Source organism: Myodes glareolus, chromosome 2 (genome assembly GCF_982192425.1).
Source record: "Myodes glareolus chromosome 2, mMyoGla1.1, whole genome shotgun sequence".
NCBI lineage: Eukaryota > Metazoa > Chordata > Mammalia > Rodentia > Cricetidae > Myodes > Myodes glareolus.
This window is the reverse complement of record NC_142027.1, coordinates 108,054,812-108,070,003: the sequence shown is the minus strand read 5'-3', so window position 1 is coordinate 108,070,003 and position 15,192 is coordinate 108,054,812. Positions and strand designations below refer to the sequence as shown.

The following is a 15,192-nucleotide window of genomic DNA, read 5'->3' as shown; positions in this document are numbered from 1 at the left end:
GTGTTGAATTTTGTCAAATGCTTTTTCAGCATCCAATGAAATGATCATATGGTTTTTTTCTTTCAGTTTATTTATATGATGGATTACATTGTTAGATTTGTGTATGTTGAACCAACCCCGCATCTCTGGGATGAAGCCCACTTGATCATAATGGATAATTATTCTAATGTATTCTTGGATTCGGTTTGCCAGTATTTTATTGAGTATTTTTGCGTCAATGTTCATGAGTGAGATTGGTCTGTAATTCTCTTTCTTGGTTGTGTCTTTGTGTGGTTTTGGTATCAGGGTAACTGTAGCTTCATAAAAAGAGTTTGGCAATGAGTCTTCTGTTTCTATATTGTGAAATACATTAAGGAGTATAGGTATTAGCTCTTCCTGGAAGTTCTGGTAGAATTCTGCATTGAAACCATCTGGTCCTGGGCTTTTTTTGGTAGGGAGATTTTTAATAACAGCTTAATATTCTTAATTATTCTTAATAATTCTTCATGACTGACGGGTCTATTTAGATTGTTCACCTGGTCTTGGTTCAACTTTGGTATATGGTACTTATCTAAAAAATGTCCATTTCTTTTACATTTTCCAACTTTGTGGCATATAAATTTTCATAGTAAGACCTAATGATTCTCTGAACTTCATCAGTGCCTGTTGTTATGTCCCCCTTTTCATTTCTGATCTTATTAATTTTCATGTTCTCTCTCTGCCCTTTGATTAATTTGGATAGAGGTTTGTCGATCTTGTTGATTTTCTCCAAGAACCAGCTTTTTGATTCATTGATTCTTTGGATTGTTTTCTGTGTTTCTATTTTGTTGATTTCAGCCCTCGGTTTGATTATTTCCAGTCTTCTATTCCTCCTGGGTGAATCAGCTTCTTTTTTTCTAGAGCTTTCAAGTGTGTTGTTAAGTCTCCAATGTGTGCTTTCTCCGTTTTCTTTAATTGAGCACTTAGTGCTTTGAACTTTCCTCTTAGCACTGCTTTTATAGTGTCCCATAGGTTTGAGTATGTTGTGTCTTTATTTTCATTAAATTCAAGGAAGACTTTAATTTCTTTGTTTATTTCTTCCTTGACCCAGGGGTGATTCAGTAGTTGACTGTTCAACTTCCATGTGTTTGTTGGCTTCCTGGGTGTAGCATTGTTGTTGAATTCTAACTTTAATCCATGGTGGCCTGACAAGACACAGGTGGTTACTCATATTTTTTTGTATCTGTGGAAGTTTGCTTTGTTACCCAGTATGTGGTCAATTTTCGAGAAGGTTCCATGAGCTGCAGAGAAGAAGGTATATTCTTTCCTATTTGGGTGGAACGCTCTATAGATGTCTGTTAAGTCCATTTGATTCAATACCTCCAATAATTCTCTTATTTCTCTGTTAGGTTTCTGTCTGATTGACCTGTCCATTGGTGAGAGAGGAGTGTTAAAGTCTCCTACTATTAGTGTGTGTGGTTTGATGACTGCCTTGAGTTCTAGAAGTGTTTCTTTTACATAAGTAGGAGGCTTTATATTAGGGGCGTAGATATTCAGGATTGAGACTTCCTCCTGATGAATTGTTCCTGTTATGAGTATAAAATGTCCATCTCCATCTCTTCTGATTGATTTTAGTTTGAAGTCAATTTTGTTGGAAATTAGAATGGCCACACTTGCTTGTTTCTTAGGTCCGTTTGCTTGAAAAACCTTTTCCCAATCCTTTACTCTGAGTAGATGTCTGTTTGTGGTTGAGGTGTGTTTCTTGTAAACAGCAGAATGTTGGATCCTGTTTTCATATCCAGTCTCTTAGTCTGTGCCTTTTTATAGGTGAATTGAGTCCATTAATATTAAGTGATATTAATGACCAGTGGTTGTTGACTCCGGTTATTATTATTTTTTGTTTATTTGTTTAATAGAGTTTGTATGTGTCCCTTCTTTGAGTTACGCTCATGAAGGGTCGCTAGATGTCTGAGTTATTGTAGGCAGTGTTGGCAATGTTGGATTCCTTGCGTTGCGATTTTCCTTCTATTACTTTCTGTAAGGCTGGGTTTGTGGCTACGAATTGTTTAAATTTTTTCTTATCCTGGAATATTTTGTTTTCTCTATTGATAGTGAACGATAGCTTGGCTGGGTATAGTAGTCTGGGTTTGCATCCATGCTCTCTTAGTTCCTGCAGTACCTCTATCCAGGACCTTCTGGCTTTCATGGTTTCCATAGAGAAGTCCGGTGTAAGCCTGATAGGTTTACCTTTATAAGTTACTTGACCTTTTTCCTTTGCAGCTCTTAATATTCTTTCTTTAATCTGTATGTTTTGTATTTTGATTATTATATGGCGAGGGGATGGTTTTTTTTTTTTGATCAAGTCTATTCGGTGTTCTGTATGCTTCTTGAACCTTCATAGGAATATCCTTCTTTAGGTTTGGAACGTTTTCTTCTATAATTTTGTTGAATATATTTTCTGGTCCTTTGATCTGCAGTTCTTCTCCTTCTTCAATCCTATTATTCTTAGATTTGGTTTTTTTATTGTGTCCCAGATTTCTTGAATGTTTTGTGATGAGAATTTGTTGGATTTGCTGTTTTCTTTGATCAGAGCATTTATTTTCTCTATGGTATCTTCAGACTCTGAGATTCGTTCTTCCATCTCTTGTATCCTATTGGTTATGCTTGATTCTGTAATCTCTGTTCATTTACCTAGATTTTCCATATCCAGCCTGCCCTCGTTTTGTGTTTTCTTCATTGCCTCCATTTCAGTTTTCAGTTCTTGAACTGTTTCCATTACCTGTTTGATTGTTTTTTCTTGGTTTCCCAGTGTATCATTCACGGATTTATTCATTTCTTCGAACTTTTTGTTATATTTCTCATCCATTTCTTTACTCATTTCTTCAATCTTTTTGTTGTACTTCTCACCCAGTTCTTAAAGGGAGTTATTCATATTCTGTTTAAGGGACTCTATTGCTTTCATAATGGCATTTTTTCCGCTTCTTCTGAATGAAGAGGTTCAAGTCCTTCTATTGTAGGGTCATTGGGATCTCATGTTTTCATGTTGTTTTTTAGATTGTTGGAGGAGTTCTTGCCTTGGCGTTTGCCCATCTCTTCTTCAAATGCTCTCTTTTGGATCTTCTGGTACCAGGTCAGGTTCCCTTGTTGGGCAGGAACTTCACTGACAGAAGGCCTACCTTTCCTCAGGCATTCTATTGAAACACAGGCACTCCCTCCTGCCGGGTTGCACTCACAGCCCCCGCCCAGCGCGCAAGGGAGTTGCTCTGGGGAGATCTTGTGGCCCCAGAGGGAAGGGGGGAAGAGAGGAAGGTGTGCCTGGATAAAGGCTGTGACGGGATTCGGGAGAGCTCCACAGAGAGGAGCCGCCTCTGCCAGGTGACCAGAACGTTGAGGGGGGCGGGGAAAGTCTGAATTCCTCCTAGCCGAAGCCCTCGGGCCAGGAGCAAACTCACCCCTCCTCCAATGGATGTCTGCTAGAAGTTAACTCTGTCTTGCTGGCCAGGAATGTGGCGAGCTGAGACAGAGCTTGCCTGTAGTTAGGCAGGCTCTCAAAGCATAGGAACTGCCCCTGCCGGCCTGAGCCCACAGCCCAGGCCCAGCGTGCAAGGGAGCAGCTCTGGGGAGATCTTGTGGCCCCAGAGGGTAGGGGGGAAGAGAGGAAGGTGTCCAAAATTTTATTTTTAAACAGAAGATGACTCCAACTCTATATCCTTAAAAATATATTTATTTTTATTTTGTGCATATGACAGTTTTGCCTGCATGTATGTATATGTGCCACCTGCATTTCAGAGGCCCTTTGAGGTTAAAAATAATGCATTAGTTTTCCAAGGCACTGGAATTATAGACAGTTGTGAGCTGTCATATGGATGCTGGTAACTGAATCTGTGTCCCCTTCAAGAGCAGCATTTGCTCTTGGCTGAAAAGCCATAATTCTGGTCTAAGAACTGCATCTGGGAAGCTCTGCACAATTTTCATTCTGAGGGGCAGAACAAATCAGAGAGTCTTGTCAAGTGGTTATGCTCATGGACTACCCATCACCACTGTGAAACCTCACTATTGACTGTTTATACAATGTTGTTTAGGATTCATGTGAATCTTCCATTTTGGTTCCCCACACTGATTATGATGGCTTACTTGATAACTCTGGTGAGCACCTCTGTAACATTTAAATTCAAGGTTACAAAATTTTATTACATATTAACTCTAGGACTGGGGTTTTCAAGAGTTAACCCAAAGTTAATAATAAAATTGTGTTAACTAGATTATTGTACCACATTTTTATGTTAAATTCTCCCTCACTAGATAGACTGTTGTAGCTGTCAATAGTTGTACCCAAGGAAAAGAAATCAGTACATACTGATATACTACTAAATTATATACATAAATGAGGAAATATGTGAATAAGTGTATTTATGCTTCTGAATGAGTGAATGTATATTTTTATGCATGTGCATTTGTGAATGTGTGTTTATGTATTTTAATATTTAAATATGTGTATTTTTGTATGTACATGTATGAATATATATGTGTGTTAACAAGCTCATGACCTGTTTTTTTTTTCTTTATGTTTTAGGTATGGGACCTCTTCACATGGACTTTTTAAGAAGTTAGGGATTCCTGGCCCCCAACCTCTGCCTTTTGTTGGGACAATGCTTGGATACAGGAAGGTGAGTTATGTTTGTATTCCCTAATTTAGTTCTTGTGTCTGTGACAGTTTCATGAATGTCATGAGAGTATATCAGTTCATCCGTGTATATGGCCATTGGATGCTACATTTTACAGCTTTCAGAATAGTTTGTGCTACACGCTGATCTTTGATCATTTATCCTGGGCAGGATTTGTCATGTGGATTTCGGGAACTGAATTTTCTGTCAGGTGTCAGTCTTAAATGTTAACAGTATTACCAGATACTAAAACCCCATAAATATAGAATTTGGAAGCATCAGATTTAAGTATTTTCAGTACAGATTCCAGAAAATTACAGTTTCACCGATCAGTGTTTGAAGAAATATATATCAAGGATCTTGGGCAACATTTCAGCAACTTTAATGCAGTAGTCACATCAGAGTTGAATACTAACATTTGCCTTTCTTGCTGAGTAGCTCTGGTGCATGCTAATAAAGGCACAGAGTTACTTATGAGGAATATGCACATAATTGAATCCTCAATATAACCATTACATATGCTGTTATTATTTTTAAGGCTCTAACTGTGTTTTTTCATTTATGATTTCTTGTGTGTGTAAGTGGGGGTGCACTGAGAGCTCAAACAAAAAGGTTTTAGTCCTTTTTTCTTCAAAGTAGAACCTTATGCAGGATGCTGAGGTGTGAGATTATGGGAGATGGGACGATATTACCTGTGAACCTCTGATATTTAACCATTAAGTGAGTTTTGTGATTTGAAACAGAAGCAGAATTGATATTAAAAAAAGCATTCATAAAAGTGCAAAAATTAGTTGTGGTGAGACATATATATATATATGTATAGTGTTTATATATATATACATAAACACACACATACATATATAATTAGACCTGTGAATTTATACAGAGCCTTTGTGGATGCTTTCTAAAGGAATGGGCTCCTGGACTGTCATCCCTAGCTTCACACCCAGGAGACCAACAACAGTGTCAGTGTGAGACTTTTACTGTTGAAAGATTTTGATTATATCATAATTCTCCAAAACTGAAATATTGTTTGCTTTATTTATTAAGAATTTCATACTTCCATGCAAATTGAAAAAGCAATAATTTTTCCTTCATTTTTCAGATGACCTTTTAAATGTATTTCCTTTGAAATATTCTTTTATGCATTATGTTTTCTTTGGTTCTGGGTGTTGTTTCAAGAAGTATTTCCTGTAGTGAAGACTGGCCACAAGCTTGCTGTATAGATGATGGTCATGGTTTCCTGTATCTGCTTACTCATCACTTGTGTGTACAGCAATATCCTAATTATGGGGTTAAATAGGGGGTTGGGTATCAAATCCAGGGCTTTGCATATTTTAGGCTGATTCTAATCCAAGAAATGAGGGTCTTAAATGGTGAGGTATTGATGGAGGAAGACTGAGAATGAGAAATATATAAAAAAAGGAAAGAAGGAAGGAAGGAAGGAAAGAAGGAAAAGGAGGGAGGAATGTGATTGAAGAAAGAAGAAAGACAGATAAAATAAAAGAAAGAAAGAAAAAGAAAGAAAAGAAAGAAAAAAGGAAGGAAGGAAATAAAGAGAGAGAAAGAAAGAAAGAACAAAAGAAAGAAATAAAGACAGTACTGGGTATTGTTTCATCATAAATCCATCAATAGGAAACTTTCTCGGCCTTCATAAGTGGTATCGTATTTTTAACCATTCACCTACATGTTTGCATGTCTTTAAATTTACAGAACTTTCTTCAGGGAACCAAGGAGATTTTTTTAAAAATGAATATAAGTAAATTTTCTAAATGCTTTACAAGCATTAGTTAGAACAAGATTGAAGAGACAAATACAGTCTAGGAAGGAAAAGAAAGTGCTCTTTAGAACCTCTCAGCTGTTCTCTCACCCTTTCCTTCTTATAAACAGTCCCCAATCTGACTCATTTTATATATTCTTCAAGGCAGTGCTCATTCTTAATGATATTTCCTATACTTGAGCCCCACGTTGGGCACAACTTCACTTTAATCTGCAGGAAATAGGGTCCCAAATGGTTAGGTTGTGAGATGTGGAGGATGAGGACCGGAGACAAAAAGTAAAGAAGACACATAACTGAGACTGAGAGTCTTACATAAGCTGACAACTCATGACAAGCGTGTATGTTAAACAGCATTGCTTTTTTTATTATTTTTTTAGGATTATTAAAATTCTTTTTTTTTATTAATTTATAAAAATTTCTACTTTCGCCTCTCCTCCCACTACCCTCCCACTCCCCCCACTCCCTCTCCTCATCCCTCTCCAGTCCAGAGCAGTCAGGGTTTCCTGGCCTGTGGGAAATTCAAGTTCCTCCCCTCTCCCTCCAGGTCTAGGAAGGTGAGCATCCAAACAGACTAGGATTCCAAAAGGCCAGTACATACAGAGGAAACTAGTCCCAGTGCCATTGTCAGTGGCTTCTCAGACAGCCCCCATGTCAGCCACATTCAGAGAATCCGGTTTGATCACATTCTCGTTCAGACCCAGTCCAGCTGGCCTTGTTGAGCTCTCATTAGATCAGTCCCCTTGTATCAGTGGGTGAACGCACCCCTCCCGGTCCTGACTTCCTTGTTTATGTTGTCCCTCCTTCTGCTCCTCATTTGGACCTTGGGGGCTCAGTCCAGGGCTTCACTGTGGGTCTCTGTCAAAATCTCCATCCATCGTCGGATGAAGGTTCCCTCTGGTTCTGCCTTCCTTGCTCACGTTCTCCCTCTCTCTGCTTCTCATTTGGACCTAGGGAGTTAAGTCCAGTGTTCCAATATGTGTCTCTGTCTCTATCTCCATCCTTCGTCAGATGCAGGTTCTGTGGTGACATGCAAAATATTCATCTGTATGGTTATGGGCCAAGGCCAGTTCAGGCCCCCTCTCCTCTGCTGTCCAGGGAACAATCTGGGGATCTCTCCTTGGATGGGAACCCCTCTAGAATCAAGTCTTTTGCAAACCTTAAAATGGCTACCTTAGTTGAGATATATACTTCCCTACTCCCATTCCATCCTTCCTCCCTTCCCCCGATCCCATTCCCCCAAGCTTTCCCCAATCCTTCCCTACTCTCTTCTCTCTAACCATCTCCCCTTCCTTCCACCCCCCCACCCCCTGTGCACCCATATCCAGGAGGATAACTATATTATTTTCTTCAGGTTCACCTTCTTATTTAGCTTCTCTAGGATCCCGAATTATAGGCTCAAAGACCTTTAATTACGGCTAGAATCTACTTATGAGTGAGTACATACCATATTCCTCTTTTTGGGTCTGGGTTACCTCACTCAGTAAAGCGTTTTCTATTTCCATTCATTTGCATGCAAAATTCAAGATGTCATTGTTTTTTACCGCTGAGTAAAACTCTAATGTGTATATGTTCCACACCTTCTTTAACCATTCTTCTATTGAGGGGCACCTAGGTTGTTTCCAGGTTCTGGCTATTGCAAATAGTGCTGCTATGAACATAGTTGAACAAATGATTTTTTTTTTAAAAAAAACAACATACTATTTGCTTGGCTTAATGGCAAAGGTCAGCAGAGAGGTAAATCAAACAACATTGGCAAAGAGAACACAAGATATCCCAGATCTAGCTGCTTTAGGACTGGCAATCACAGCCCAGGGGAAAGAATCTGATCCCAATAAATTACAACTTTAAATCCTTCAAGGATCAGGCTCCAGCCCTAGTCCAGCCAAGTCTGCTCCTGGACAAGTACACAGCACTCATGTTTCCTTCTACTTTCATTATGGCCTCAGAGGAACCTTACACGAGCCTGGCTCTCAGCATGAGGCAAATGATCCACAAGCTGAACTCCATCACCTGCCCAGTTACCTAATTCCACACAGTTGAAATTAACATTGCTGAAGAGGAAATTCATTCTGTAGCTCTCTGTCTAGCATACTCAGCTTAATTACAGAAATAGATATACTGGCCATGCACAAATCTGTTATTCCAGTATACAGATGATAAAATCAGAAGGATAAGGATTTTAAGATCACCCTTAGTATACACACAGAGTTTGAGGTACATTGAATTACATGAAATTATATCCTAAAAATTATAATACCACTTAACTGTAGTTAATTAATATATATTCCCCAGGTTTTAGAGGTGTAAATGCAGACCAATTATTCATTTTTATGTTTGCTTTATGTAAATTGGTATTTCCTCATCTTTCCATGTTGAGCATGTACACTAAAAGGCCAACCTATTTTGCCTATACTTTATTGCTTACTTTTCAGTTAATCTGATTAATAACATTTATGTAAATCTAATATACTCCAAGTATAAATTATATGTTCAATTTATTGATTACCCTAGAATTCTAGGAACATGATCAGGTGATAGGGTCAGTAAGTGAGAATCAAATAGATTTTGCATATTTTTGACAATCTTCCTGATTCTTGGTGCCCCCACACACCCAAAGAATAGAAAAGATGGAGTATTTCAGGATTTCAGAGTCAATGCATTATCAAAACAGTACAACAATAATGAACAAATTATTACTTAAATAGAGAAGGAAACATTTGAAATGCATAATACTCTGGAAAATAAATCTTGAATAACTTTAATTTCTTCATGTATTGTGCATCTTGCAGCTTCTTTATCTTCAGAGACCTTCTTTCAACTGCATTTAGAGGAGTTAAATAAAGAACCTGGTGTCCTGGTATTGTGTATTTTTCAAATAGTGTCAACAAACATAAAAAAGTAATGGCTTTTCATTTTATTATTCTTCTCAGGGTATATGGAAATTTGATGAAGAATGCCAAAATACATATGGGGATATGTGGGGGTGAGTATTCTGGAAATGTGTATCAGATGGTATTGTGATATTGCGATGTGGCACCAAACTGCATGAGTAGCTTGTCAGCAAAGTTACTTGGGAGGCATTGTCTATTTTATAGTGTTTCGAAGCCTGTCCTACCAAGGGTAGTATATGCCATTTTATGTTGTAACCTTCAGCCTCAAAGACTGAAAATGTTACAAGTAATGATTTGTCTGCATCCTTTGATGGTCAAGCAGCTATTTTTGTCATATGTCTTATAGGCATTTTACCTTTATTTATCCTTCCTTGGGTTCCTTTAAATTGTGTGAAATGCGTTATTACAGACACATGTAATATGTGATCATAATTCAGGAGAGTGTTCTCCCTCCCATATTGATTCACCCTGAGTAAAAAAAAAACTTGCAGTAATTATGTGCTTTTCAAACACAGGCTGGAGTAAAAGTAAAGATAGGGATTTATCATTATTTTATGTTTAGTTTCCTGTGGATTTTATTTTTAACATTTCTTTAATTGTCTGAGATTATAATATAATTGCATCATTTCTCCCTTCCCTTGCTCTCTACAAAACCTTCAATAATTGCCTCCTTGCTCTCTTTCAAATTCATGTTATCTCTTTTCACTACTTGTTGTTTTATATATATGTATATATATATGCATACATATACATGCACACATTCACTAATTATTGTTTCATATATATGCATACATATACATGCACGCATTATATATCACATATATTATAGAATAAAATGTATATTTTAATATATATTTCTAAGTATACACTTCTTGGTCTATATATGATATTTTATGAGCACTGTCAGTACTGATCATTTGATAATTGATAGAAAATAAGGTGTGCACTTCCTTGGGGAAGAACAGTTCTCCCATTCCTAGGATTCCTTTCTTGCTTGTAGTTTTTTTAGTAGGCTAGACACCTCTTAAGTTTTCTTTTTTTATATTAAATCGTCTTTATTGCTTTAAGTTACTTTGTTTGTATTCATATATATGAATATATTTGAACAAACATAAAGCATCAATCTTTATTTTAAAAGGCACAAAACTATCAAATATCACATACATTGCTTTTACTTAAAATATTCCCTCCTTTTCTCCTTGTTTTAGAATGAAATAATTAAAAAGTAAGTCAACAAAAGTAATTGCCTGAAGCCACCTTTTTAGGGTGACTTTTGCTGTGGTCCTAGCCATGGTGGTGCGGGTTTGTATGTTCCAGGGTAGGGGTATAAGGATTAGAAAATCTAGGAAGGAAGAACACAGATAAAATCACAGAAATACAGGAGAGTACCAGGATGACAAGTCAGCGAATACTAAATGCTGAATTCTTAGTTCTGATTTTTGAGTTTGCCTGTGTTTAATTTTCCATACATTTTTTGTTTGTATTTTTCTTTTATTATTATTATTATTATTAATTTATAAAAATTTCCACTTCTTTCCCTCCTCCTAATACCCTCCCACCCCCCCACTCCCTCTCCTCCTCCCTCTCCAGTCCTAAGAGCAGTCAAGGTTTCCTGCCCTGTGGGAAGTTAAAGTTCCTCCCCCGTGCCTCCAGGTCAAGGAAAGTGAGCATCCAAACAGACTAGGATCCCTAAAAGCCGGTACATGCAGACGATACAAGTCCCAGTGCCATTGTCAATGGCTTCTCAGACAGCCCCCATGTCAGCCACATTCAGAGAATCCGGTTTGATCACATTCTCGTTCAGACCCAGTCCAGCTGGCCTTGGTGAGCTCTCATTAGATCAATCCCCATGTATCAGTGGGTGAACGCACCCCTCCCGGTCCTGACTTCCTTGTTTATGCTCTCCCTCCTTCTGCTCCTCATTTGGACCTTGGGGGCTCAGTCCAGTGCTCCACTGTGGGTCTCTGTCTAAATCTCCATCTATCATCGGATGAAGGTTCCCTCTGATCCTGACTTCCGTCACGTTCTCCCTCCTTCTACTTCTCATTTTTTTTTTTTTTTTTTTTTTTTTTATGAAGGCAACCAATAAAATTTTAATTAATGATATGGGTTCTAAAAATACTATATAAGACTTTTTATTTCAAACATCCTAGTGTGATTATTTCAATACTTTTTTTTTTTTTTTTTTTTTAGTAAATTTTATTAGATTATAAAAGTTTCCATTTCCGCCCCCCCTCCCAACACCCTCCCACTCCCCCCACTCCCCCCCTCCTTCCCCTCCGTCCCCCAGGGCAGTCAGGGTTTCCTGCCCTGTGGGAAGCTCCAGCTCCCTCCCCCTCCCTCCAGGTCCAGGAAGGCGAGCGTCCAAACAGACTGGATCCCCAAAATCCAGCATATGCAGAGGAAACAGGTCCCAGTGTCATAGTCAATGGCTTTTCAGAAAGACCCCGGGCCAGCCACAGTCAGAGAATCCGGCCAAATTCCGAGAATCTGGCTAGATCACGTCCTCGTTCAGTCCCAGTCCGGCTGGCCCTGGTAAACTCTCATCAGATCCGTTCCCTTGTATCAGTGGGTGACAGCATCCCTCGCAGTATTGATTTCGTTTTTCATGTTCCTCCTCCTTCCGCTCCCCCTCCGGACCTCGGGGGGCTCAATCCGGTGCTCCAATGTGGGCCTCCGACTGTCCTTCGCCAGACAAAGGATCTATGGTGATAAGCAAAATATACATCAGTATGGTCATGGGCCACGGCCGATTCAGGCACCCTCTCCTCTGTCCAGAGAGCAATCTGGGGGATTTCTCCTTGGACCTGGGATCCCATATATAATCAAGTCTCCTGTAAACCCTAAAATGGCTCCCTTAGTTGAAATATATTGTTCCCTGATCCCATATTCATCCTACCTCCCTCCCCCCCCCCCCCCTCCCCGGCCACCAAGCTTTCCCCTTTCCTCCCCTACTCCCTTCTCTCTAGTCCTCTCCCCCTCCATCGACCCTCCCACCCCCCCATGCACCCGAGGTTACCTGGGACTCATGTATATTTCCTACCTCCTGGTGGATAGCTAAATAATCTTCATCAGGTTCATCTTCTTATTTAGCTTCTCTTGGATCACGAATAATAGGCTCAAAGACCTTTAATTATGGTTAGAATCCACTTATGAGTGAATACATACCGTGTTCCTCTTTTTGGGTCTGGCTTACCTCACTCAGTAAAGCGTTTTCTATTTCCATCCATTTGCATGCAAAATTCAAGATGTCATTGTTTTTTACCGCCGAGTAAAACTCTAATGTATATATGTTCCACACCTTTTTTAACCATTCTTCTATTGAGGGGCACCTAGGTTGTTTCCATGATCTGGCTATTACAAATAGTGCAGCTATGAACATAGTTGAACAAATGCTTTTGTAGTATGTTAGGGAATCTTTAGGGTATATTCCCAAGAGTGGTATTGCTGGGTCCTGAGGGAGGTTGACTCCCAGTTTCCTGAGAAACCGCCACACTGATTTCCACAGTGGCTGCACGAGTTTGCATTCCCACCAACAATGGATGAGTGTTCCCCTCACCCCACATCCTCTCCAGCATAGGCTATCGTTGGTGTTTTTGACTTTAGCTATTCTGACAGGTGTAAGATGGTATCTCAAAGTGGTTTTGATTTGCATTTCCCTGATCGCTAGGGAGGTTGAGCATGACCTTAAGTGTCTTCTGGCCATTCGAAGTTCATCTGTTGTGAATTCTCTGTTCAGTTCAGTACCCCATTTTTTAATTGGGTTAATTAGAGTTTTAGTGCCTAGTTTCTTGAGTTCTTTGTATATTTTGGAGATCAGACCTTTGTCTGATGAGGGGTTGGTGAAGATCTTCTCCCAGTCAGAAGGCAGCCTTTTTGTCCTACTGACAGTGTCCTTTGCTTTACAGAAGCTTCCCAGTTTCAGTAGATCCCATTTATTCATTGTTTCTCTTATTGTCTGTGCTGCTGGGGTCCTACTTAGGAAGAGGCCTCCTGTGCCTAAATCTTGTAGACTACTTCCCACTTTCTCTTCTATCAGGTTCAAAGTGGACGGATTAATGTTGATGTCTTTAATCCATTTGGACTTGATTTTTGTGCATGGTGATAGATATGGATCTACTTTCATTTTTTTACAGGTTGACATCCAGTTATGCCAGCACCATTTGTTAAAGATGCTTTCCTTCTTCCATTGTATACCTTTAGCTCCCTTGTCGAAAATTAGGTGTTCATAAGTTTGTGGGTTAATATCTGGGTCTTCTATTCGATTCCATAAGTCGACTTCTCTGTTCTTATGCCAATACCAAGCTGTTTTCAATACTGTAGCTCTATAATAGAGTTTGAAGTCAGGGATGGTAATGCCTCCAGAAGTTCTTTTATTGTATAAGATTGTTTTGGCTATCCTGGGTTTTTTGTTTTGCCATATAAACTTGATTATTGTTCTCTCAAGGTCTGTGAAGAAGTTTGATGGGATTTTGATGGGGATTGCATTGAATCTATAGATTGCTTTTGGTAGAATTGCCATTTTTACTATGTTGATTCTCCCAATCCAAGAGCAGGGGAGGTCTTTCCATTTTCTGGTATCCTCCTCAATTTCTTTCTTCAAAGACTTAAAGTTTTTGTCAAATAGGTCTTTCACTTCCTTGGTTAGAGTAACCCCAAGATATTTTATGCTATTTGTGGCTATCATGAAGGGTGATGCTTCTCTGATTTCCCTCTCTGCTTCTTTATCCTTTGTGTATAGGAGGGCCACTGATTTTTTGGAGTTGATCTTGTATCCTGCCACATTACTAAAGGTGTTTATCAGCTGTAGGAGTTCTTTGGTAGAGTTTTTGGGGTCGCTTATGTACACTATCATATCGTCAGCAAATAACGAAAGTTTAACTTCATCCTTTCCAATTCGAATCCCCGTGATCCCCTTATGTTGTCTTATTGCTATTGCTATAACTTCAAGCACTATATTGAAGAGGTATGGAGAGAGTGGACAGCCTTGTCGCGTTCCTGATTTTAGTGGAAAGGCTTTGAGTTTCTCTCCATTCAGTTTGATGTTAGCTGTCGGCTTGCTGTATATTGCTTTTATTATATTTAGGTATGATCCTTATATCCCCAGTCTCTCCAACACCTTTATCATAAATGGGTGTTGAATTTTGTCAAATGCTTTTTCAGCATCTAGTGAGATGATCATATGGTTTTTTTCTTTCAGTTTATTTATATGATGGATTACATTGATAGATTTGCGTATGTTGAACCAGCCCTGCATCTCTGGAATGAAGCCGACTTGATCATAATGGATAATTTTTCTAATGTGCTCTTGGATTCGGTTTGCCAGTATTTTATTGAGAATTTTCGCGTCGATGTTCATGAGTGAGATTGGCCTGTAATTCTCTTTCTTGGTTGTGTCTTTGTGTGGTTTTGGTATTAGGGTAACTGTAGCTTCATAAAAGGAGTTAGGCAGTGACTCTTCTGTTTCTATATTGTGGAATACATTAAGGAGTATAGGTATTAGCTCTTCCTGAAAGTTCTGGTAGAATTCTGCATTGAAACCATCTGGTCCTGGGCTTTTTTTGGTAGGAAGATTTTTGATAACAGCTTCTAGTTCTTCACGACTAACAGGTCTATTTAGATCGTTCACCTGGTCTTGGTTCAACTTTGGTATATGGTACTTATCTAAAAAAATGTCCATTTCTTTTACATTTTCCAACTTTGTGGCATATAAACTTTCGTAGTAAGATCTAATGATTCTCTGAATTTCCTCTGTGTCTGTGGTTATGTCCCCCTTTTCATTTCTGATCCTATTAATTTGCAAGTTCTCTCTCTGCCGTTTGATTAGTTTGGATAGGGGTTTGTCAATCTTGTTAATTTTCTCCAAGAACCAGCTTTTTGCTTCATTGATTCTTTGAAT

General features: G+C 38.9%; 1 protein-coding gene across 12 annotated transcripts in view; it reads left to right on the top strand.

Annotated features, from left to right (window-relative positions):
* Window positions 1-15,192, top strand: part of LOC125398814 (cytochrome P450 3A13-like) — a 90,665-nt gene that overhangs the window by 26,075 nt on the left and 49,398 nt on the right. For 11 of the 12 annotated variants that reach the window (XM_087903424.1, XM_087903427.1, XM_087903428.1 and 8 more), the window contains exons 2-3: window positions 4,532-4,625; window positions 9,333-9,385. Coding sequence is in view for 4 of the 12 variants with exons in the window: in XM_087903427.1 (XP_087759553.1) it covers window positions 9,349-9,385 (37 nt within the window). In the remaining 8 variants the exon portion in view is untranslated. Of the gene's footprint in view, window positions 1-2,238; window positions 3,089-4,531; window positions 4,626-9,332; window positions 9,386-15,192 lie in introns of those variants that run through there. The other variant, XM_087903422.1, reaches the window with a different exon arrangement.